General features: G+C 39.9%; 1 protein-coding gene across 1 annotated transcript; it reads left to right on the top strand.

Moving 5' to 3' along the window:
* The first annotated feature begins 15,559 nt into the window (after positions 1-15,559).
* Positions 15,560-16,498, top strand: LOC115637994 (olfactory receptor 8S1-like). The gene has a single exon (XM_030539600.1). It carries the CDS (start codon positions 15,560-15,562, stop codon positions 16,496-16,498), a length of 939 nt encoding a protein of 312 aa, XP_030395460.1.
* Positions 16,499-27,702: the final 11,204 nt, after the last annotated feature.

Raw genomic sequence — 27,702 nt, forward strand, 5'->3', positions numbered from 1 at the left:
CCTGGTGTGCCTTTTACACAACTTTGCTCTGAGATCAACTACTCCTGGTCTGCTCACACACAGCCTCCAACATGTCTAGCATCTCAGCTATCCTGCATGAGTGCTATACTCAGCAACTCATGAATTACATTGCAAGGCAAAACAAGCAAACTCCCAATCCCAGACTTTCCCCCAGAAATGTGCATCTTGTACTGCCTAGCACCCTCCTGGACAATACAAGCACATATAAAATCTGTCATTTCATTAATAGAAAATGATCTGCACAAATCTTCTTATCTCAAATGGAGTTCCCCAAATACTTCAGTCCAAACACACACTGGATTTGATAAAACATAGAACAAGTTTATTAACTACAGATAGATTTTTAGTGATTACACGTAATGAGGCATAAAAGTCAGAATCGGTTACATGAAAATAAGAGTTAAAACACAACTAACACCTAACCTAACAAGCTAAATGAATTCAAAGCAAAGGTCTCTCTCACCACATGCTTCAGGGGTCTTACTGGCTGGAATTCCAGTTCAGTGTTTAATTCCTTGTCCTTCATGTGTTTGTTAATACCATGGGCAGAGAGAAAGGGCATTTTTGGGGCATCTATTCCCCTTTCTTATAGTTCTCTTTTTCTTTGAAAATCATCTCCAGCTGAGCTTCAGTGCACAGAAGGTCTATGGGGATGGGAACCTCCAGATGTCTCTTTAGCAAAATGTGGATTTCTCCTCAGATCTTTTTTCCTGCCAAAGAATGGCCACTTAACCAGGTGATAGTCTATTTAATGTTGTTGACACTAAGCTGAGGCATCAGTTTGTCTTTTGCCTTTGAGGAACTGGTTTGTGCTTGCTTTTCTGAACTTAGAACGTATCTCAGTAATGTTATACAGTAGAATATTACAACTTTATATAAAATGTTTTCACACATATTTTACCAGGACAATAATGATCTGCAAATTATGAATTTTGAAATGATATCTCATAAGGCATACTTTCTACAAAATCTGTAAAAAGAGTGAATATAGGGATACAGCCTGTCACATCCATACATGACTGAGAGCCAGGAACAAGATTTTGGGTAGGATGGCATTTTTCTTCCAGTTCAAATAAGAAAGAAAGAAAGAAAGAAAGAAAGAAAGAAAGAAAGAAAGAAAGAAAGAAAGAAAGAAAGAAAGAAAACACAATATTCTGGACAAAATCATATAAGCACAAATTCCAAGTGTCATGATTACATGATTACATGACTAGCTTTAGCTCTGCCCCCTTTCTGGTTTCTTTGCGTACACTACTTCAGGAGCCAGGCCTTGTGCATTTACATCTGCTGGGATGGAATCATTCAGCTTTCTGACTCTTAGACCAATCCCTGGGCAACAGCACTATGTGTATTAGCAGTATTTACCCAACAGGTCCAACAGGGTTCAATGCTTGTGTTCTTCCTTTTGGGATTTTGTGAACAGAGAGAATGCAGGGACCAGACAACCCTATTAAAACAAAGTAGTTTTTTATCTTAACATTAGGAATAAACATAACATAAAAGAAACAAAAAGGGATTGTAAAACAACAAACAACCTCACCAACCCCCAAAGGAAGCTCAGGAAGGTCCACTTTCTTCACACTCACTAGTAGAAACTTGAATATCTACTTCTTTAGAGACAGAAAAAGTGCCTTTATATCCAGCAGCATTCCTTTGTCTTATCAGTTCCTGGAGACTGGGGGCCCTGCTAGTCCAAACCCAGTTTGGTGGGCTCAACAGAATATTGAACCTGTATCCTGAGGTCCAATGTTCTCAATAACCCCTAAGCGTTTGCTGAAAGTAGTCTTATAATTGGTCATTGTTTTGCCTTTCTGCTTCTTTCCCAGTAACACTCTTGAATAAACCCAGAAAAGTCACATAGTAGGCATTCCAATAACCAGGTCAACATACAGTATTCATAAATCATTACAGATATGCCCCACTGCTGCTACATCATTATGTATTGCAAGAAGTCAGAACATTGCTAACCACTGGCTGACATTTCTTTCATTGATCTTTATCATAGATTCAATTATCAAGACTAATGTTACTTGAGGAATCTGAATTTCTCTAATATTTTCCCCAGAGCTGCCTTCACTTCCCTGTTTTTCAGGCTGTAGATGATGGGGTTTAACATGAGCGTTAAGATGCTGTAGTGGATGGAAAACATTCTGTCCAAAACCTCTGAGGATGCTGAGTTGGGGCTCAGATACCGGAACAAGCCAGTGCTGTAGAATAAAACAACAACAATCAGGTGGGAGCTGCAGGTGGAGATGGCTTTATGCCTGCCCTCTGCAGAGCGTATCCTCACAATGGTGGAGATGATATGAATGTAAGAGACTAGGTTAACAGAGAAGGTGATGAGTCCTACCAACATTGCAGAGGTATGAAGCAACAGTTAATTGGTGAAGGTGTCAGTGCATGATAGGTCTAATACTGGAGGAGGCTCACAGCTGAAATGGTTGATTTTTTTGGGCCCACAGAAATGTGCATTTAATAAGGGAAGAGTGTTTATCAATGCACATATAAACCCCACAATCCATGCACCAATCACTAGCTGACTGCAGACATATTTGTTCATAATCCTCATATAATGCAGTGGATTACATATAGCCTCATATCAGTCATGAGCCATTGCTGCCAGAATGAATATTTCACTATAACCAGCCATGAGACTGAAGAAGATCTTGACAATGCAGCCACTGACAGAAATTCTTTTCACCTCTAGTAGGAAATTCACAAGTATCATAGGGACTGTGGCTGAGGAATAAGAGATATCTGAGAGGGATAAATGGAACAAAAAAAAGTACATGGGTGTGTTGAGGCAAGGATCAGCCCTTATCACCAGCATGATCACCATGTTCCCCACTAAGGTGATAAAATAAATAGCTAAAAACACTCGGAAGAGGAAAATTTGGAATTGTGGATCACTGGAGAGTCCCGAGAGAATAAAGTAGTTCAGAGCAGTTTGATTTTCCATTGACATTTATTTCTCAAATATGTGAGCTGTAAAAATAGAAACAGAGATTAACAAATGTAATATGATTAAATGGAAATGCTATAGGGGCATAAACTCTTGGCAATGAAGAAGCCAATGGACTGCACATCTTTCCATCTATCTATCTCTGGATTGGCACAAGGTGTTTTCCAGAGATTGCTTTTGGAAATCAATGCTAGCGAAGAATTTATCATCTCCTTGGTAGTTCTGCCAGTGTAAACCACTCATGGGCAGATGAACATCTGGTGCAAAGCACCAAAAGCCTACTTATGTCACTGGGCCAGTTCCTCACCTGGCGTAAATCACGATAACTCCACTGAAATAAATGGAGCCATGCTGCTTTACACCAACTGAAGATCTGTCCTTGCACATACTGTGTACAATCTACACTTTGAGGTGCAATTCAAGATACTGCTCTGTTTTTTTTATCTATCATATAGCTAAATTCAGTGCCTTGCATCGTGTCAGGTATCAGGGGTAGCCATGTTAGTCTGTATCCACAAAAACAACAAGGAGTCAGATGGTACTTTAAAGACTAACAGATTTATTTGGGCATGAGCTTTTCTGGGTAAAAAACTAATTCTTCAGATGCATGGAGTGAAAATTACAGATGCAGACATTATTATACTGACACATGAAGAGAAGGGAGATATCTAACAAGTGGAGAACCAGCATTGACAGGGCCAATTTATTCAGAATGGATGTAGTCCACTCCCAATAATAGATGAGGAGGTGTCAATGCCAGGAGAGGGAAAGCTGCTTTTGTAGTGAGTCAACAACTCCCAGTCCCTATTCAAGCCCAAATTAATGGTGTTGCATTTGCAAATGGATTTTATTTCTGCAAGGCACTGAATTTAGCCATATGAAGCAGAAATTCATCAACCTTATTAAAAAACTCAGACAGATATAGACAGACATCATCTTCCTCTTCAAATGCAACAGAAGGACATCATATCAAATGGACTGAAGATAAAAAATCCATTGCAATCGACACACTATACTATGGTGAGAGACTGTGCCATGCACTTTAAAAGAAACTGAGGAACCACTTGATCAGCATCCTGTACAGCACATAGGAGAAGATCAAGAATGAGCTCTCAAAACTGGAGACTCTCATACAAAACCAACCTTCCACACAAACTTCCATGTGGCTGGACTTTACAAGAACGAGACAAGCTATTTACAATACATATTTTACTTCTCTGCAGAGGAAAAAGCACAGTAAACTATATAAACTCCTACATGCTACGGGGGCTACAGTAGCGGTACCCTTACCTCACCCAACAGTATTGTTAATCTATCCAACCACACACTTAGCCCGGCAGAAGATTCTGTCCTCTCTTGGGGACTCTCTTTCTGCCCCATCACCCCTACGAACATGATTTCTGCAGTGATTTAGAGCCTATTTTCATCTTCTCTGACTCAAGGAATATTTTCAACACTCTACCGAACAGTGCACTGACCCACAGGAACCCTCCTACCAACACCACAAGAAGGCAAATTCTGCATGTACTCCTCCTGATGGTCGAAATGACAGACTGGACTTCTACACAAAGTGCTTCCGCAGACATGCACAGGCTGAAATTGTGAACAAACAGCATCACTTGCTTCATAACCTCAGCTGTACAGAAAGTCATGCCATCCACAGCCTCAGAAACAACTCTGGCATTATAATCAAAGGGGCTGACAAAGGAGGTGCTGTAGTCATAATGAACTGGAGGGATTATGAAACGGAAGGTGCCAGGCAACTCTCCAATACCACATTCTACAGGCCACTATCCTCCAATTGCACTGAGGAGTACCAAAAAAACCTACACTATCTGCTCAGTAACAAATCTATATGGACACACCCCTTGAGCCCCGACCAGGGGTATTCTGTTACCCAAGATCCATAAACCTGGAAACCCGGGATGTCCCATCATCTCAGACATTGGCACTCTTACAGCAGGATTATCTGGCTATTTGGACTCTCTCCTCAGGCCCTATGCTACAAGCAATCCTAGCTATCGTAGAGACACCACCCACTTCCTGAGAAAACTACAATGCATTGGTGATCTTCCTGAAAACTCCATCCTAGCCACCATGGATGTAGAAGCTCTTTACACCAATATTCCACATGAGGATGCACTACAAGCTGTCATGAACAGTATCCTTGATGAGGCCACAGCACACCTAGTGGCTGAGCTTTGTGACTTTGTCTTCACCCACAACCATTTCAGAGTCAGGGACAACTTATACCTTCACATCAGTGGCACTGCTATGAGTACCCGTATGACCCCACAGTATGCCAACATTTTTATGACTGACTTAGAACAATTCTTCCTCAGCTCTCATCCCCTAGCGCCCCTCCTCTACTTGTGCTACACTGATGACATCTTCATCATATGGAGCCACGGGAAGAAGGCCCTTGAAGAATTCCACTTGTATTTCAACATTTTCCATCCCACCATTAACCTCTGCCTGGATCAGTCCACACAAGAGATCCACTTCCTGGACACTACAGTGCAAATAAGTGATGGTTACATAAACACCACCCTATACCTGAAACCTACTGACCTCTATCCTTACCTACATGCCTCCATCTTCCATCCAGGTTACATTACACAATCCATTGTCTACAGCCAAACCCTAAGATACAAGTGAATTTGCTCCAATCCCTCAGACAGAGACAAACACTACAAGATCTTTATCAAGTATTCTTAAAACTACAATATCCACCAGGGGAACTGAGGAAACAGGTTGACAGAGCCAGATGGATACCCAGAAGTCAGCTACTACACAACAGGCCAAACAAGAAAAATAACAGATTACATACTGGACATCACATACAGCAATCAGGTAAAACCTCTCCAGCACATCATCAATGATTTACAATCTATCCTGGAAAATGATCCCTCACTCTCACAGACCCTGGGAGGCAGACCAGTCCTCACATACAGACAGCTCTCCGACCTGAAGCAGATACTCACCAGCAACTGCACACCACACCAGAGAAACACTAACCCAGGAACCAATTCCTGTAACAAACCTCATTGCCTACGTTGTCTTAATATCTACTCTAGCGACACCATCATAGGAACCAACCACAGCAGCCACACCATCAGGGGGTCGTTCACCTGCACATCTGTGAACATGATATATGCCATCATGTGTCAGCAATACCCCTCTGCCATATGCATTGGCCAAACTGGACAGTCTCTACATAAAAGGATAAATGGACACAAATCTGACATCAGGAATGGTAACATACAAAAGCCAGAAGGACACTTCAATGTCCCTGGACATTCTATGACAGATTTAAAAGTAGCCATACTTGAACAAAAAAAAAAACCTTTAAAAACAGACTTCAAAGAGAAACTACAGAGCTAAAATTCATTTGCAAATTTAACGCCATTATTTTGCTCTTGAATAAGGACTGGGAGTGGCTGGCTTGCTACAAAAGCAACTTTCCCTATCCTGCCTATATCTGCCTCTGGAAATTTCCACTACATGCATCTGACAAAGTGGATATTCATCCATGAAAGCTCATGCTCCAATATGTCTGTTAGTCTATAAGGTGCCACAGGACTCTTTGCTGCTTTCCCTCTCTTGGCATTGATGTGGATATAGTGGATGTAGTCCACTCCTCATCAGTTATTGGGAGTGGACTACATCCACACTGATTGAATTGGCCCCATCAGCACTGGTTCTCCACTTGTTAGGTATCTCCCATCTCTTCATGTGTCAGTATAATAATGCCTGAATCTGTAATTTTCACTCCATGCATCTGAAGAAGTGGGATTTTTACCCAGGAAAGCTTATGTCCAAATAAATCTGTTAGTCTTTAAGGTGTGACAGGACTCCTCGTTGTTTTTCTTATTATTTTTCTTATTATTATTATTATTATTATTATTATGGGGAATGTGCCTGGTTTATCAGGTAGAGTCTATATATATAATGGTATTTATTTTCAAACCTGAAAATGTGCAAATTGAAGAACATGGAGACTTTTATTTTATGTTTTAGAACTTGAATCAAAACTTTGTTGATTCACTTGGACACATCAGAATATGAATTTCACTCTCTTTATCCACTGATAGAACTGGAACCCCCCATAATTTTGTTGCCAGCTATAGCTTCAAGTCTCTGGGCCAATACTGCTCCACCATTCTGCCTGGAAATGAAGGAGCAAGTGACATTTGCTATTATTATTTCCCTATTTCTAACGGCCACAGATGAGCTCAGGGTCCCGTGGTGTCAGGCACTACACATACACTGAGTGAGAGACAATCCATGCCCTGAATTCCTTACAGTCTATACTGATAATAAAGGGAGAGGCAGAGTGTAAGGGTAAATCACTACTACGAAGCACAGTGGAAGGAATAAGAATCAGGTCTCCTGGCTCACAGTCTAATGCCTGATTCACAAGACCATTATGCCTTTCAGACAAGCAAGCTTTAAAATAAAACCTCATGATATATAAAGATAGAGTCCTACGAGAAAGGTTACAGTGATGGGATATGTGAAAGAGCTATGCTGGGTATCAGGTGAATGGAAATAAACCATTGTACCTAAAATGAGGTTTTAAAAGAATCTGGGATATGTGACTATGGATGACTGGTTGCAGATTAGATCACTAATTAATCGGGGGTGGAATTTTGAAATTTTAAAAGGACTTATACTCCTAAATAACTTAGGGCCATATTTTTAAAGGTATATAGATGCCAAGTGAGATTTTTGAAAGCACCTAGGTACCTACAACTTTGGGTGCCTAGATAACTTGAAAATTCCACTAGGAATCTACATATCTTTACAAATCTGGCCTTTGAACACTTTGTGAAATTTCATCCTGGCTGAGAAGGTGAGCAAGAAAGAAATAGATAAATCAATAGATAGATAGATAGATAGATAGATAGATAGTCCTTTACAAGGCGGCTAAACATTTAACCTTCTGTTGAATACACTTTATCAACAAAGATGGGCTTCTTTGTTCTTAATGACTGCACTGAAGATCTGCCAGGTCATGAGTGGAACAATTATGGATTCAAGACCTCTCAAGTTTATGCTCACTGCCAGGCAAAAGGAATGTAAAACAATAAATAGATCCAAAACATAAAAGGAACTCACCTGTTAACAACAGGAAGTGAAATGTTAATGCTTGTCCTTCAGTATTCTGAAATGTTGAATGAGAGATAAAGAAACAAATTCTATCACAAATATACATTCTATCTATCTATCTATCTATCTGAGAAACTCGTTTCCTTGAAAAAACATTAAGGTATTTTAGTGGAAATGGATCTAATTTGTATATATATCTCTCATCTGAACAGGGGGGCAGATCTAGCTGAGACAAATGCTCCCAACCAATTATTTGGAGTATGTTTGTTTCTTTTGGGACATGGTCTCCAAACCTCTTCTTTCCATCCTATTAGTTTAATTTGAGAGAAATTACATAAAAGTGAACAAGTAGATTGTTTTCTGCTCTAATCAGAATAGATCATTGTCTCCAGTTTTATATAAAGCTTGTAGAGGAAAAATGGGTGATAGAACAGCTAGAGTATGAGACTTTTCGTGAATTTTGCAGTTTGAACTAAAAAAAAAATTCCTACAAGATATTTGTGATAAATTTATCTCCAATCTGTTTATGTTCAATTGCCATGACCACATCTTTCTTCATAGATATTCAACATCTAGAACAAACTGACTTCAAATATGATCGGGACTCTCGATGCTATCAGGCCTACAAATATTAAAAGAGAATGATACTGACTGGGCTTTTCAAAGGACAATAAAGGACTTGCAGCTAATATTTCATAGTAGGTTTTCAAAAGTATCTATGTTCCTAGTTTCCATGTAGGCAGCAAAGCGCTTTTAAAAATCTGTCACTAGGTGCCCAGATCCCAGTGAAATTCAATTGAAGTTGAGTACTTATTTCCTCTAGCCTCATCTGAAAAACCAAATCAACAATCCAAATAATAACAATAAATACAAGGGCAACCGTGCATGAATTATGGTAAGGCTAATGGTTGGAATTTACAAGGGTATTAGGTGTTAGGTTTTTGGGTCCAGAGGTGTCTTGGGCCTGGTCTACACTATGACTTTAGCTCAAATTTAGCAGCATTACCTTGATTTAACCCTGGACACATCCACACAACGAAGCCCTTTTTTTTTTTTACTTAAAAGGCTTTTTAAATTAATTTCTTTAGTCCACTTCAGACAAGGGGATTAGCACTGAAATCAGCCTTGCCGGTTTGAATTTGGGATAACATGGATGCAATTTGACAATATTGGCCTCTGGGAGCTATCCCAAAGTGCTCCATTGTGACAGCTTTGGACAGCACCCTCAACTCAGATGCACTGGCCAGGTGGACAGGAAAAGGCCCATGAACTTTTGAATTTCATTTTCTGTTTGGCCAGTGTGTTTGAAGAGCTCATGCAGAACTCATCGGCATGATGTGCATATTGCCGGGGCACGTTGCCCGGCCCGTACCTTGTGAGAAGTCTATGACCATGTCCCTCTCTTCACCATGCTACTGTTGGCTCCTTGCCCAGTTTTGTGCAAAATAATTGTCTGCCATTGCTTTGATGGAGGGAGGGGCAACTGATGACATGGCTTACAGGGAATTAAAATCAACAAAAGAGGTGGCTTTACATCAAGGAGAAACACAAACAATTATTATACAGAATGGCCCCCTCAAGGACAGAACTCAAAACCCTGAGTTTAGCAGGATGTTGATTTCACAAAACAAATCGGGTCAATTTCTTGTTTTGCTCCATCTATCTTTTACATCTTAGGCTGGCAGCAGACAGTTCAGTATGACGGCTAGCCATCGTCATCTGCTGGCTGCTCGTCAGAAGATGGTGCAGTACAAGTGCTAGCTATCGTCACTTTCTGGGTGCTCAGCCAGAGAATGACCTGGCTGAGTCACTCCCATGTCTGCCCAGGCGCCCCTGACTGCCCTCACTGAGGTCGGCTAAAAGAGCACCCAGGTATATGACAACGATTGCTACCAACTGTAATGCACCATCTGCCACCAAAAGCAGTCCCATGTCTGCCAGCACCCAGGAGACGTACGGTGATGGTGAGCTGAGCGGGCTCCATGCTTGACATGGTATGGCGTCTGCTCAGGTAATCCATGAAAAAAGGTGTGAAACCATTGTCTACCATTGCTTTCATGAAGGGAGGGAGAGGAGGGCCTGACAACATGTACCCAGAACCACCTTTGACACTATTTTTGCCCCATCAGGTACTGGTATCTCAACCCAGAATTCCAATGGGCAGCGGAGACTGCGGGAACTGTGGGATAGCTACCCAAAGCTACCCACAGTGCAACGGTCCGGAAGTTGACGTTAGCCTTGGTACTGTGGATGCAGTCCACCAACTTAATGCACTTAGAGCACGTTGTGTGGGGACACACATAATCAACTGTATAAAAATGATTTCTAAAAAACAACTTCTATAAATTCAACCTAATTTTGTACTGTAGACATATCCTTAGATTTATTTGAAAATGCTAGCCAATAAGAACAAGAGAAATAACTGAACTAGATCTCTCACTAGCAGATATTTTCAACAAAAAGTAAGTTTGAAGTAAATCTTGGAGCATATTCATGGCAGAGGAATTTTGAACGTGAAATATAGAGTCTTTATACTGGGGAAAAAACTCATTCTAGGTGTTAGGTAACATGCATCTTACAGAATGATTGAAGCAAGGCCTTATAGTTAACTCCATGGCATTTCTCATCTGTCAGTCTGTCTGTAATGTGATAACTTTTGAAAATCACATATGATCAATTCCAAATTTTCCAGGCATGTTCTTAGCATCAGTGGGCAGAAGCCTATGGATTTTGTTGAAAACTGAAAACTGTCAAAGCCTGATTTCCACTGGTGCAAGCAGAAGGAAAATCAGGCCCACAATGTGTTCATTTGGTGCTGCCAGCAGCAGTAGCTTTCTGGTGCCCCCTCCTGTGGCCTAGACATAACATAGGCAGAAGCTTATTCTTCTATTCTCTCATTGTGTGTACAGTTCGGCAGACATACGCAATGAAGTGTACAGTGCACAGTCCAATCAAATTTCTCATGAATTATCTTTGAACAATGAATACTGTGATAAAGTGCCTCCTCTACCTTGGTAGGTCCTGTGCTTATTGGCAGATTTTGCTAGCCTCAGAGATCTTCCTGTGTTGGACCAGGAGTTGGGAGATGTTAGTGGGGAACCCAGGCCCACTCTCTACCCTGGGTTCCAGTCCAGGGCTCTGTGGACTGCAGCTGTCTAGAATGCCCTCTGGAACAGCTATAAGACAGCTACAATCCCCTGGGCTACTTCCCCGTGGCCTCCTCCCATCACCTTCTTTGTCCTCACCACAGGATCTTCCTCCTGATGTCTATTAATGCTTGTATTCCTCAGTCCTCCAGCAGCATGTCCTCTCACTTCCGGCTCCTTACACACAACTCACTAACTGGAGTGAGAGCTTTTTTAAACCAAGTGTCCTGATTAGCCTTAATTAATTCTAGTAACTTCCCAATTGGCTACAGGTATCCTAATTAGCCTGCCTGCCTTAATTAGTTCTAGAAAGTTCCTAAGTGTTCTGGAATAGTCCCTGTTATCTTACCCAAGGAAAAGGGACCTGCTTAACCTGGAGCTAATGTATCTAACTTCAACCACTCTCTTGTAGCCATCTGGCCTGACACTATCACAATGCACATTTTTATTTGAAAGTTATGGACAAGCAGGTGAAATTTGTCACATCAGCCACTAGTTCCAAATGACTAATTCAGCAAGTATTTCTGGCTCCTTTGTTTATGGCCTGATCCTAAATCCCTAAAAGAAAAGGTAAAGATTTCATTGGGCTTTAGATAACGCCTTTATCAACTATTGTACGTTCCCTTTGACAAAAGATGGATGAGACTGGAATTTTCCAAGTCAATGGGAGCTGAGCTCCTAGCTACCTTAGTTTTCTTTGACTATCCCATTTTAATGACCCTTCTAATCCAAACATTCTTGTGATATGACCCAAACTGAATCACTTGGTGATATGAACACAGAGAATCTGATTCTCCAAGGCCTTGTGCTCAAATACACCTAAATTCTATTCTATTCTACTCTATTCTATTCAAGTTCTCATGCAGCGCTCCTCATGGTAGTATGTAGAAAGATACTAAGTGACATGACTAGCATATGTCATCTATTTCTTCTTTCCTCTCTCCAGGAAGAAATTGTGTTGTGATGTATACATACACACACACATTCTATGTCATGTGTTTATATTACCAAAGTTACCAAAGTAAAAAAAAAAAGAAGAAGAAATATGATTTGCCCTCTGAGTGATTTGTGCCTTGGGCTTTCTAATGTTGTCCCTACATGCTTGTGTTGTTTTTTTTATCTTATTTTTTTGTAATTTGACCTAGTTTTCACTTTTTGTAGGACTTTTTTCTGAGTTTCAGATCACTGAACATCTCCTAGTTAAGCTAGAGTGGTCTCTTGCCATACTTCCTATATTTCCTATGCAGTGGGATAGTTTGCTCATGTGTCCTTAATAATGGCTCTTTAAAAAACTACCAATTCTTTTGAACTGTTTCCCCTTTAGACTTACTTCCCATAGGATATTACCTACAAATTCCCTGAGTTTGCTAAAGTCTACCTTCTTGAAATCCATTAACTATATTCTGCTGTTTTCCTGCCTACATTCCTTGGAATCCTGAACTCTATCATTTCATTACCACTTTCACCCAAGCTGCCTTCCACTTTCAAATTCTCAACCAGTTCCTCCCTAATTGTCAACATCAAATCTAGAACAGCTTCTCCCCTAGCGGCTTTTTCCATCTGCTGAAATAAATAAAATTGCCTCCAATCTGCGTCCTGCTGTATTATTTTCCCAATAGATGTCTGGGTAGTTGAAGTCCCCATCACCACCAAGTCCTGTGCTTTGGATGATTTTGTTAGTTGTTTAGAAAAGTTTTCATCCATTTCTTCTTCCTCTTCAGTTGATCTAAAATAAGCACTTACCATAACAACATCTTTGTTTTTAGGGCTTTTATCTTCACCCAGAGACTTTCAACCAGTCTGTGTCCTATTTCCATCTCAACCTCAGTGCAAGTGTATACGTCTTTGATATACAATGCAACACCTCCTCCCTTTTTTCCCTTCCTGTCCTTCCTGAGCAAGTTGTACCCTTCTATACCAATACTGAAAACATGTACTTTTCTCATATGTTTGTGTGTCTATCTGTCTGTCTGTCCATCCATCTGTCTGTCTATACCCACATTCCCTCTTTGGAAATTCCATGGGGAAAAATGTTAGAGCATTGGAGAGTACTTAAATATTATGAATTGACTTGCACACTTTAATTTTCCCCCTTATGTCTATGCATTTTCTTAATGATGGTTGAAAAACCCTTACTCACATTGATGAGCCTTCGTAACTTCAGGATGGTGACTAACTACTACACAGCAGGAGTAAGGGACCCATAATTCAGATCAGTGCAGAACTGTACAACAGGGTATCAAGCTGTGTCTAACTTTTACCCTTGGAATGTGGGCTCTAGATAAATGAAGCCACAAATATTAGCACCAAATTGGGTCCTATGACCTGTGTTTGATTATTATCAAACAAACAAACAAACAAACAAAGAAACAAACAAACAAACAAACAAACAAAGTGCTAAAGACACATGAAAAATTTTAGTGACTAATACTTGGTCTGTAGCCCATTGTGATGTTCAAATTTCAGCATTTAAGAGAGATTTCATTTTCATTGGATGCTTAAGGCCAGATTTTCAAAGATATTTAGGCACCTAGAGAGAAGTAAAAAAAGCACCTAAGTATCTAAAATATATTGATTGCAATAGAAGTTAAGAACCTACATGCTTTTGATAATCCATTAGGGGCCTCAATACCTTTAAAAATCTGGTTCTTCTACTAGGAGTTTTTATAGGAACCCTATAGGAGTTAGAGACTAAAATTCCAATGACTGTTAATGAGAGTTGTATGTCTAAATCCCTTTGGTCACTTTAAAAATCACAATCTCTATATTTAATAAACATTGCAACTATAGGGTGAGGTCTTCAGCTGGTGTAAGGATGATCTGTTTAATTCATTAAAGCCATGATAAGCATTGACTTTAGCCTCAGTTGATTTCAGTAGAGTTGCATCTGTTTACACTACTGGTATTCTGGTCTATTCCCTTCAGTGGAGCTACACTGGGAATAGGACCCATTTTCTAAACAAATATATCAAATAAAAGGTAAGTTATATAACTTCATTTAATGCTTCCTAACTTAAGGGCCATAAAGCTTTGATTGACTACTGAATGAGAAAAGTGCCAGCATGAGAAACGCCAGGGACCTTGTCCCAGAGGCAACAAGAACATATTTAAACAGTTTCAAGTCGTAAACAAATGATTTGTATTACCTATACCCACATAAATAGGTATGCTGGAGGAAAAGAGTTAAAATTTCACATAACCTTGGATCTCTGTATAGTATCAGAGGGGTAGCTGTGTCAGTCTGGATCTGTAAAAGCAACAAAGAATCCTGTGGCACATTATAGACTAATAGACATTTTGGAGCATGAGCTTTCGTGAGTGAATACCCACTTAGTCTGATCTGTGTATAGAATTGGGTGAGGTTTTGTTTGTTTGTTTGTTCATGTTTTTTTTTCATTTTATTCCTGTTAGCCTATATATTCTTTACATTTTTGAAAGCCAAGTTATCTGCACAAACTTCCTTTTGAAAATATTATTTAATTTGAAAATGTAAGCTTCCAGAAAATTGAGAAATTTGGGGTTTTTTTGTTTGTTTTTTTTTAAAAATCCATTTTTACAGTTCTTGATGTTGTGATTATTGAATTTTTCTTTTATATTTCTTCTTCTTCTTCTTCTTCTTCTTCTTCTTCTTCTTCTTCTTCTTCTTCTTCTTCTCTCTTTAGGATTTTGCCATTCTCTTTGTTTGGTAGTTTTGTTAGTTTATGCTTTCTTTTGCAGTGTCAATTTTTATTGATCATCCTAGATATATGGGGTTTGTTGAAATTAAAAAAAAAAGACTCTTTTTGTTTTGAAGGGAAAATGACAAATGAAAAAACGGATGCAGAATTTCTATGGGAAAATTTTAAAATATATTCCTATAGACTCAGACTCCCAGATTTTTGAAAATTAATGTAATGAAAATCATTTGAAAATGTTCACAATTTTGTGATCTCTTCCCATTTAATTAAACAGCTCTAATAAAGATTTATCTATCTGTTCATATACATTATCTATCTATCTATCTATCTATCTCACACTACCGAGCAAATGAAAAGCTCAATCTATCAACATTCAACTTTCTGCTTAAGAAGTTCACTATTCCCCTATTTTTCCCCTATCAATATGTTGAGAACTTTACTTTGGAAATTGGACAAAGGTCAAAAAACTAAAATAGTTAAAAATACATTCTGCCTTTCTTGGATCCATCTGTCTCTGTGTCTAGATTACCTATTTATTAGAGTTTATCTACTCACTGCATTTCTGTGTATATAAATTAGGTTTGCATTACTGTTTCATTTCTTTTTTCTGTTCTCACAGGACACTGTTTTGCTGAAGAATAATGGAGAATCAAACCAATGTGGCCAAATTTATTCTCTTAGGAATTTCCAGTGACCCACAGCTCCAGGTTTTCCTGTTCTTGGTATTTTTAGTTATTTATGTAATAACTTTACTGGGAAACATGCTTATCATGTTGGTGATAGAGATCGATCTTCATCTTCAATCACCCATGCACTTCTTTCTGTCCCATTTATCCTTTGTTGACATCTGCTATTCCTCCACTATTGTTCCCAAGATGCTGGAAAACTTCCTAGCAGAGAAGAAAACTATTTCTGCCAATGGCTGCATTACCCAAATGTTCTTTATTATTTTGTCATCTGGTGCTGAAATTTTCACTCTTGCAGCTATGGCTTATGACCGATATGCTGCCATATGTGACCCACTGCATTACATGGAAACAATGAAGAAACGACTCTGCCAACAGCTAGTGATAGGTGCATGGACCATTGGATTTATAGATGCTCTGGTAAATACTATTCCTCTGCTAAAATTACACTTCTGCGGTCCCAGTGAAATCAGCCATTTCACCTGTGAGCTCCCTTCACTCTTGGTCTTGTCCTGCACTGACACCTTCAGCAATGAAGTAGTGCTCCTTTCCTCCATTGCAATATTTGGATCCAGCTCCTTCCTGCTCACACTAGTCTCCTACATTCACATAATTGCCACCATCTTGAGAATACACTCCATGGAGGGCAGGCGTAAAGCCTTCTCCACCTGCAGCTCCCACCTTCTCATTGTCATTTTATACTTTGGGACAGGTTCCTTTCGATATGTGAGACCCAGCTCAGTCTCCTCTGAGGGTCTGGATATTCTGGTCTCCATCCAGTACAGCATCTTGACCCCCATGTTAAATCCCATTATCTACAGCCTGAAAAACAAGGAGGTGAAAAGAGCCATGGTGAATATGTTGAAAAAAGCATATGTTTCTCATGTAACATAAAAATGTTTATTGAAGGAGCAATGAAATGTCTATAACTGAGTCTTCAGAGTTCACATTCAGAAAAGATGGGGTAATTAAAGAGGAACAGACTTCTTCATTTTGTAGGTGGCTGTGAAAATCTTATCTGTATTATATATGAACTTGTGGACCAGATTCTAATTCTATTCTATTAGACCCCCCCAAAAGATTTGGGGATCATGGTGGATAATCATCTGAAGATTAAGTCTGAGTGTGACACTGGCCAAATATCTAATTTGTTTGTGGACAGCATAATCAGGGGAATTTTGAGTAGGAGTATAAAGATTATTTTACTTCTGTATTTGGCATTGGTGCAACTGCTGCCGGAATATTTTGTCTAGTTCTGGTCATCTCATGTCAGAAAGACATAGTGGAACTGGAGAAGGTTTGGAAAAGGGAAATAAAGATAATCAATGGTATGGAATGGCTTCCATATCAAGAGAAACTGAAAAGATTAAGGCAGCTTATTTTAGGAAAAGACAATTAAAGGGGAGATGATAGAGATCTATAAGGTTATGAATGATGTGGAAAAAGTGGATAGTGAAATGTTGTTTACTATTTCCCACAATACAAAAAGCACAGGTTACCCAATGGAATTAATATGCAACACATTTAATACAAACAAGAGAAAATATTTTTGATACAGTATATAATCAACCCATGGAATTCACTGCCAGAGGATATTGTGATGGCCAAAAGTGTAACCGTGGACAAAAAAAGAACAAGTTACGTTTATAGAAAACATAACATCACCCTGTTTTTCTGATCTAATTGGGACCGGGCCAGATTGGATAATAAAAAATAGGTGCTGGAAGTAGGGGTAATGGGGGTGCTATTGCATCTCCTGCCTTGAAGTGGTTTCCATCCTATACAGGGTTTACAGTTTGGTTCAATGACTCTCAGCACCCCCACTATAAAAATTGTTCCAGTACTCCTGGGCTGCAGCACCATCCAGCAGACACAGGAGATATTGCCCACTTCTGGACCTGTGTGCACTGGTTGTTCAGTTAATATGGAGAGTTGGATAATGGAGGGTTGTACTGTGAGTCCATCAATGGTTATTAGACAAGATGGTCAAGGGATGTAAACTCATGCTTGTGGCAACCTTAACCTCTCACTGCCAGAAGCCAGGAAGGAAAGACAGGGGTGAGTCTCTCCACAGTAGTCCTATTCTGTACACTGTTCCTGAAGCTCTGAAACTGGCCACTGTTGGAGACAGAATTCTAGGTTACATGGATCATTGGTCTGATCCTTATGGCAGTTTTTATGTTTTTATATCCAATCAGTTCTGCTGTCCACAATTCAAGAAGGATGTTTGATAAACTCGAGCAATTACAGAGAAGAGCCACAAGAATGATTAAAGACAGTCCTATCTTACCATCCCTTCCATTAACTTATCAAGCTCAATCTTGAAACAAGTTTTTTTTGCCCCCACTGCTCCCTGTGGAAGGATCTCCCAGAACTTCACTCTGATGGTTAGAAACCTTTGTCTAATTTCAAGCCTAGGCTTGTTGATGGCCTGTTTATATCCATTTGTTCTTGTGTCCACATTGGTGCTTAATTTAAATAATTCCTCTCCCTCTCTGATATTTATCTCTGTGATGTATTTATATAGAACAATAATATCTCCCCTCAGCCTTCGTTTGGTTCAGCTAAACAAACCAGACTCTTTGAGTGTTCTCTCATAAGGTAGGTTTTCCTTTCCTTGGATCACTCTAGTAGCCTTCTTTTGCAACTTACCTGCACTCTCACTAGATCCCTGTGTGTCACTCTCCCATCTCCCTGTATTTCAAGGATTGCCTGCAACAACCATGGACTTTTGTCAATGATTCTGTTTGTTCTTCCTCCCCACAATCCAGGGTCCCCAGTTTTTACCCCCAAGCCAGAGGTTCCTGTGTGACCTTCTTTCTCCCCATGACACCTTCATTCTCTTCTTTTCTCATACCATTGTCTCTTATTGTCCTCCCATACCGGAGGATCTGTGTCAATCACCATTACCCTCTTATGCCTCAGGCCAAGAGCACTGTATTCACTCTTTCTTCCTCCTCTCCGAATACCATGGTTACACATTCTTCCCCTTATTTCAGGGATTCTCTGTGGCCCCATTTCCTCTTTCCCTCATACCAAGGTTCCCGATTCCCCACACCGCCACACACACATATGTGATGATTCTTGGCATACACAGGATTATGAATCACTATATTACCCCCCAAAAAACACACACACACCACACCTCTAGCCAGAGGGAGACTTGCCTTGCTTCTCTGGGTATCAGTTCCCTGCCACTATCACCAGTCATCCACCCAAACATTCTCTTTTCTTGGCAATGCTAGGCCTCACTTTGCTTTACAAGTTAGCAGCAGGTGTGTATATCAATACAATATATAGTATTTTGTCTGGTGAAAATAATTTCCCTGGAACCTAAGCCCCCCATTTACAGTAATACTTATAGAGAAAGTGGATTCACTTAACATCTTTTTGCTAAAAGTCATGTTGTTCAGGAACATAACTACAACGTTAAGCAAGGAGTTACTGTACTAAAGCAGCCCAATATGCCATTAGCCTTCTTGGGAACGAGGGCACACTGCTGACTCATATCCAGCTTCTTGTCCACTATAATCTCCAGGCCCTTTTCTGCAGAACTGCCACTTATCCAGTCAATCCACAACCTATAGCAGTGCATGGGATTCTTCTCCATTGAAAACAAGGATATCTTTATTACCAAAGATTCAAGAGATAATAGGTCAGTATAATGGGGAAAAAAGCTTACATATGAAACAAAATCAGGCCATTCATTGTGTGGTCAAAACTTAATGGGCTAACCTTGTGTCTAAAAAAGTGTATCCTTCTCAAAACACCCTTTGCAGTGGTTCCATCAAGCTTGGTTGTGATCCTGTTTTCTTGAAAGTAAACACATTACCTGCTTGCTTCCTATATGCAAGAAGAAGGGAGTTTCCCCTCCATCTTCTCCTCATACTCCCAAAGATCATGGTTTGTACTCATAGGCAGTGTCACCCCCTTTACTTGTTTTCCCTGTGGTCTCCTCCCTGTTGGCTTCACATCTCTCACTTGACTTTCCTTGGTGACCCAGAATATACATACCAGAGTCAGGAGATTCTTATAACCCCCTTGCCAGGTGGTAATGATGGGTCCTGGGTCACAGCCTCCTATTCTGGGGCCACTGAGACCCCACATTCATCCCTCACCCCCATGCTAGAGGCTTTGTTGTGAAATCAATGGGTGCTAAGCATCCAGATGCTTTTGGATACACCACTAGATGCCTCAGTACCTTTATAAATGTGGTCCTTTGGCACTTAAGTCCCAGATGCTGGCACTAATGTGACCCACACATCCCATGCTCTGCTGCAACCAAACTCTGTAGGTGCCTCAACTTGCTTGGAACCTCCATTTCCACTGTAAGAGCTCCCTCAAGGCCTATGTTTTAGGCCTCAGGTCCCCTCAGGCCCAGTGTGATTCTCAAACAAAGTGAAGATAGGTGGGAGGGAGAGCTGATGTTACCCTTTAGCCCACGGGACCCTAGTTCATTTCCCTATCTGCCTGGCAAAGTCTTTGAACAGGATTTTCCCACCTCCATGCCCAACCCTCTGGGCTTTACAGAGTCATTCACAGGCTCTCTCTGGGCCCATGGAAATGTAATCATTTGTACACAGTGGAACAGCTTCACCAGGAGAATGAAAGGAATCCACCACTGAATATCCCTGAGAACAGTGACTCAGGCCCTCACCAGATCTATGAGACACTCCTGTGCAGACCTGTTCCCATCAGGCAGAGGGGGTCTTGAACCAGGATCCCTCATATCCTGGGTGAGTACGCTAGCTACTAGGCTAAATATCAGAGAAGACCTGTCTGCCTGCTCTCCTAGGGGTTATCGTGTGTGGAGTCAGGCAGGATCTGAGCACAATTACTGCATTGGACCCACAGATTAAACAGGCAGAGGAATCACTGTCTTCAGCTGGCTGGAGGACCACCCTGCAGCTTAGGTATAAAAAGGGCACCAGGGTGCCTGCTTGAGGCAGCAGGGCATATACCCGGAGGCAAAAACACAGCCCACGTCCAGACTACCCCGGGTTAAAATTGATTGCTCGGGGATCGATATATCGTGTCTAATCTAGACGCGATATATCGATCCCCGAGCGTGCTTATATCGATTCTGGAACTCCATCAACCCCAACAGAGTTCCGGAATCGACACGGAGAGCCACGGACATCGATCCCGTGCTGTCTGGACCGGTGAGTAATTCGAACCTAGATATTCGACTTCAGCTACGTTATTCACGTAGCTGAAGTTGCGTATCTAAGATCGATTTTCCTCCCCTAGTCTGGACCAGCCCACAAGCACCTCGGTAACGTGAACAGCAAACAATTAGGAGCTGAGTGAGTTTAGGCACCTACAGGTTTATGTGGCAGTTTAGCAGGGTGGATCACAGTGATGCCTAAATCTGGACTTTAAAGGCCTATGTCCCTTTGTGGATGTGGGCTCAGGTGTTACTCCATGTGAGTTAGTCTGGCAGAATCTGGCCTTAGTCTCATAAGCTGACTCCCTCTTAAAAGGTGTAATTCACCCATATGTGGCCACCTACACCTTCTTAAGCCCTTAACATAGAAGCTAATTGAAGCTTAGTTTTTGCAAAAAGTCTTCCCCAGAGTCCTGCTACTGTGGGACAAGTTGTTCTTAGAGAGCCAAGGCCGACATTCTGGTCACATACCACATCCCTGCTTAATGGAGCCTTAGCCAAACTTTCACACTATTGACTTTCACACAATTGCTTTCCTTCTGGCCTCGGCCAGCCAGGAGCAGCCTGGACTCAAATCTGAGAAGCAATTCTCTCCACACTTCCAACCCATCAGTGAGCGACACAGGCCGGCTCCCAAGCAGCAGCCAGCAAGGAAGCTAATGCTGGGTGCACTCTGGAATTCACTGTCCTGTCTCCAGGAGTGGTCAGCAGCTGAGGAAGGTGTAAGAGCACCTGCAATGGGACATTATGTAATGAACATTCCCCCACATCTGTGGGTTGGTTTAAGCCTTAATGCATGCTGGTTTTAAGATTAAGTCCCTGCTTCAATTACACTGCTTAAAATAAAGGAAAGATCTCAGTCTGGATCTAGCTGATTTTCTTTACAAGGTAACAAGAACATATTTCACATTATTAGTAACTGGAATGTAGTGGGGCAAGACTCCACAGAACGGTGATCCAGAGGTTCAGGTTCTGGTTTATGACTTAGGAGACTTGAACTCAAATCCCTGCTCTGCCAATTCTTCCTATGTGACCTAGAGGAAGTCATTTAGTCTCTGTGTTCCTCAGTTCCCCATCTGTAAATTGGGATGATAGCACTGCCCTACTTTGCAGTGATGTGCTGAGGATAACTATAGTAATGAGAGTGAGAAGCTCTGATTCTATGCGGAAAGGGAGGGAGGCAGATAGTGTCTATGCTAGACAGAAAGAAGCCAAATCTAACATTCAGTGTCCACTCCCCAGAACAAATTCACTGTCATAATATATACTATTCAGTTGAAATAACAGGTCAGTTATTCATCTGGTATAACTAGTGCGGTGTCATTGACTTCACTGGGGCTGCAGTGATTTACATTATATGAGCATCTATAGATGAATCAATAAACAAAATAGGTCAAAGCGTATAGATCTTTCTAACTCTGCCATATTATGCATTCTAAATTATCCATTCATTACTGATCCAGCACACTGTTAGTGTGTTAAACAGGCGATACATGTCCCAGAGGTAAACAGAACATGTTTAGACTCCTCAGAAATAATTATTCTTGGTCTTAGCATCAGAGAATAAAAGGTATTTATTTGCAACAGGGGAGGGGCAGTGATGTAAACTATATATAAATCAGATGTTAGCATTCCAGTGTGGTTGTGTCTTACATACATTTTATATAGGCACGGATCACAAGATGCAAAGCAGTGTAGAATCAGGCCCATTTGTTTGTAGAGAAGAAGGTAGAATGAGGCTGGTTTGTTTGAACCATGGCAGATCCCTGTTCTGTTTCAGACAATGGGAGTTCTGTTGTTGATGTCAATAGCACCATATAAATCTTGCTCCTAGAATATCTATATATTTCAACAACTGAAAAACAAGGCAGAGTTACCAAATTGCTACCATTAGCATGAGTGATAAAAGTTAGTCCTGGATGTCACCTGTTTTTCATAGGAAATTTTGCAAAACATTGTTTCTAAAGATTTGTTTGTTTTGTTTTCTGTTTTATTTATTTTTTTGCTTGCAATTAAAGAATCCTACCACTTGAAAAATGTTTGGTTTTAGAAATCTGAAAACTAAATAGTTTAACAAAAAAAGCAACATTGTAATGTTTTTCTTTTCATTTTGTATTTTAAAAGCTAGAAAAAAATATCAGTTTAGGGTTTTTGAAACTATTTATTTATTTATTTTGAGGGCTGTTGAATTTCTATTGAACAAAAGGAAAATTTTGAATTAAAAAAAAATTTCCCCCATGAAATTAATACACCTTCACTCTAAATGAATAGCCTGCTTGTCAGAGATGAGCAGCGTCATGAGCTCCCATTGACATCTGTCTGAATCTGGGAGGGTTTAGCATCTCTGAAGTTCAGGCCAATTACTGTGATACCTATCTATGGCTTCCAGGGCCTAAGTGTAGCCATCTGAGTTGAAATGTTTTAGCCAACATTTTAAAATTGCTAACAATGAAGCATAATGGATAGAAAACTGAATGGGGCTGCAGGAAACATATGTTTTAGTCCTAGTACTGCTGGGTGTCTATAGGAAAGATTTTAAAAGCATTTAAGTGCTTAAATGCCTTCAAAAATCCAGCCCTACATCTCTCTGTGTCCTAGCTTCCTAATTTGTAAAATGGAGGTGAGAATGCTGACATCCTTTTCAAAGTGCTTTGCGATCTATTGATGACAAATGCTATATAAGTCAACCTGTGGAACTCTTTGCCACAGGATGTTGTGAAGGCCAAGACTATAACAGGGTTAAAAAAAAAGAACAAGATAAATTCATGTAGGGTAGATCCACTATTAGCCAGAATGGGCAGGGATGGTGTCCTAAGCCTGTGTGCCAGAAGCTGGGAATGGGTGACAGGTGATGCATGATGTGATGATTATGGATTTTGTTCATTCTCTCTGGGGACCCGGCATTAGCCACTGTTGGAAGACAGGACATTGGGCTAGATGGACCTTTGGTCTGACCCTATATGGCTGTTCTTATGTTCTTATAAGAACTAGGTATTAATGTTCTATTTGTGCAGTGTCATCCATTGTGACGTAAAGACTATTCAAAAGGCAATAGCACTGTTCTGAACAGCTTACTGTCTATTGTTTCAAGATGAAAGATGGAAACATCATTTGGAAATCCTGGGGAAGATAATGGTTGTAACAGGAAGAAAAGATTTTTGTTTTGTTCATAATGTTTGTGTGTGTGTTGAGGTTTTTGTGAGCAATCAGTTAAACAGAAATAGGGTGTTGAAGGGCACTGGTTACAGAAGAAAAGATTTTGGCTCACATCCTGAATCAGGTCTGGGAATAGCACCTGTGTGGAACCCCACTTACTTCACTGGGGCTCAGCATGGGGTCCAGACATGCAGCTCCACTTCCATGATCTGGGTTTTGAAGTGCTGTTCTATTTTGAGAGGTGTTCTAAGAATGACACTATTGTTTCAAACCCCTTCTTCAGTAGAATCCAGAGTAACATCTGTCGAGGTTTACAACTAAAAAATGAGATCAAAAGCCAATAAAACTAGGGGAGTTTGAGGCAGATTCTTTTCTTTCTTGTGCATCATGAACGAACTTGCCTAGTAAATTGTTTTAAGAGCTTCATAAAATCAATGGTTTTGTACAGATTTGACTGAGGGCAGGAGTGCAAACAATGGGGTCAAATAGGTTTCAGAATTTGGCCTGGTGAATCTGTATTGCTGATGGGCAGATTTGGGTGCCTCAGGTTGAAGACACCTTAATGAGGTCTGGTTTTATACAGAGAGTGCTCAGCAATTTCAGAAAATAACCTCCCTTTAAGGGTTCCCAAGTCAACCATACAAAAATGAAAAAAATCAAATGCACCACCCACTTTGGCAAATCTTGGCCTATAACATTATACTAGATGGAGAGAACACATCATGATTTCCACATCCCATATTTAACATAGGGGCTGGAAACTAATGAAAAACATCTTTGATTTGCAAACCTGTCCCAAATGAGTCATAATTCAACAGTGATGTGATTCTTTTTTTTACTGGGATAATACTATTGAAATCATTGTACTTATGTTGTCATAACGATGGAGCAATACTTGGGTGAATCTCACCTGTCTATGGAAATCATTCACAGACAACAGGCAGACATTTGTTATGCTATTCTTATGAAGTTATCTGACCAAATACAACCTCACTGATCAGAAGGTTATTTGAAAATTGTCTTTTAATATTTCCTTAATTTTATCAGCTTCAACACAGTTAGTTATGGAATGGATGATATAAGATCTGGTTTAGAAAATGGGTTGTACAGAAGGTGTCCACAAGAGGATCTCGGTTTTATGGGTCACGATATGAGAAATACCTTGGAGAAGGTGTTGAGGCCTTTGTAATTAAAGAAAATACTAATGGAAACCCTCATGTAATAAGACAAACCTTATTTTCATTTCACTTGGAGTATGGAATTAGAATTTGGACATCTAAATCCACTTGGTGCCTTTGAAAATCTCACTTGGAAAGTGAAAACATCCCTGAGGAAAATAATGGAAAAAAATACAGTTTGTCTTATTTAATGTTTGGCTCAGAATACCATCACCACCATCTCCCTTGTTCACCTCCTCAACCTATTTGACAGCATATGCTGCCCCTTTCTTAGGTTTCCAGTTGTTTAGGATACTATCTGTATGTTTATACTGTACCTAACACAATAAATTCATGAACACTGGCGATAAAACTCTGTAGGGTTGGTCAAAATATGTCACTCAATGTTTTTTTTTTCTGTACATAATGGTAAACCTGGGTCTTTTTCAAATAGACAACATAGATATCTATTGAATTTTTTTTTTCATTTTTTACATGATCAGCAGTTTTAGACTCTCCATTTAGCAACAGGTCTGTACCATTGTTATGATTTCTTTTATCCAGATCGTCTTGAAAATGTCTTTCTTATTTTCCTTAGTCCTGCCATTGATGGGATTTTTCCCTGATGTCTTTAGCTTCCATTATCAATGTTTAACACTTCATAGCTTCTAATATGTATTCATCACTATCTACTTCCCCTTATTTTCATTCGTTATAATTTTGTTTCTATTTTAACTGCTATTTTAACTTCTCTCCTTCACCAGGATGGGCTCTTACCAACATTTTCTTTTCTCAAAAATGTGGAATGGTGGCTTTTGGGCCACCTTTTAAACCTTTTTTTAAAACAACTGCTAGTTCTAAATAACATTTTTTTCTGTCTGAATTTTTCATCACAATAAATTTTGCTCAGATTTTTCCTCAGCTTTGTTTAATTAGGCTTTTAAAAGCACCAGGGATATGTGTGTGTATAAATATATTATTGGTTGGGACCATCCTCTGTTTGCCCATAAGAACTGTAGTCAAGTCATTGTCAGTGATCTGTAGGTAATCACCAACTTCAGGCCATTTATGCAGGAAGCATGCACATTTTTGTTTCTTTGGTCATTAAGTCTATGAAATCCCGAGATGAAATTTTAGGGATGGTAATGGGGAGGGGAAAGAGTTTTTTTGTGAGAATCAGCAGCTTCTTTTTATTTTTACGTATACAAGTTTTCTCTGAAGTAGCTAAGAGACAATAAGATTGGAACTCCACAGCGTCACTTGCAGAAAGCCACTTTTCACAGGAGAAGTAAACATCGAGGAATGTTTATTAGAGGCTTCCTGAGTTATGTGTGGTATGATGACTGGAACTGGAAAAAAGAACAGAATTATGTGCAGCTAAGAAACAAAGTAAAAGAATCAGTGAGAGGCAAAAATGCATCCTTTAAAAAGTGGAACTTAAATCTCAGTGAGGAAAATAGAAAGCAGCATAAACTCTGATAAATGAAGTGCAAGAATTTAATTAGAAAGGCCAAAAAAGAATTTGAAGAACTAGGCAAAGACTCAAAAAGTAATAGCAATTTTTTAAAGTACATCAGAAGCAGGAAGCCTGCTAAATAACCAGTGGGCCCACTGAGCATTCGAGATTCTAAAGAAGCACTGAAGGATGATATGGCCATTGCAGAAAAATTAAATTCATTTTTTCCATCAGTCTTCACAGCAGAGGATGTGAGGCAGATTCCCAAATCAGAGCCATTCTTTTTAGGTGACATATCTGAGGAACTGTCTCAAATAAAGGTGTCATTAGAGGAGGTTTTGGAACAAAGTGATAAACTAAAGAGTAATAATTCCCCAGAACCAGATGGTATTCACCAAAGAGTTTTAAAGGAACTCCATTGTGAAATTGAGAACTACGAACTGTCGTCTATAACCTATCATTTCAATAAGCTTCTGTACCACATGACTGGAGGATAGCTAATGTGACACTAATTTTTAAAAACTTTTCTAGAGGTGATCCTGGCAATTACAGGTTGGTAAGCCTGACTTCAGTACTGAGCAAATTGGTTGAAACTAAAGGACAAAATTGTCAGACACATAGGTTGAACACTATTTGTTAGGGGAAAATTAACATTTTTTTTGTAAAGGGAAATCATACCTCACCAAACTAGTAGAATTCTTTGAGGTGGTCAACAAGTATGTGGACCAAAGGGATCCAGTAGATATAGTGTACTTAGAATTTCAGAAAGCCTTTGACAAAGTCCCTCACTAAAGGCTCTTAAGCAAAGTAATCTGTCATGGGATAAAAAGGAAGGTTCTTTCATCAGTTGGTAACTGGTTAAAAGATAGAAAAAAAGATAAGAATAAATGGTCAGTTTTCAGGATGGAGAAAGGTAAATAGTGGTGCCCCCAGGGGTCTGTAGTGGGACCAGTCCTATTCAACATATTCGTAAATGATCTGGAAAAAGGACTAAACAGTGGGGTGGAAAAAATTGCAGATGATACAAAACCACTCAAAATAGTTAAGTCCAAAGCAGACTGAGAAGAGTTACAAAGGACCTCACAAAACGTAGTGACTGGGCAACAAAATGGCAGATGAAATTCAATATTGATAAATGCAAAGTAATGCACATTGGAAAAAA

Source organism: Gopherus evgoodei, chromosome 21 (genome assembly GCF_007399415.2).
Source record: "Gopherus evgoodei ecotype Sinaloan lineage chromosome 21, rGopEvg1_v1.p, whole genome shotgun sequence".
Classification (NCBI taxonomy): Eukaryota; Metazoa; Chordata; order Testudines; family Testudinidae; genus Gopherus; species Gopherus evgoodei.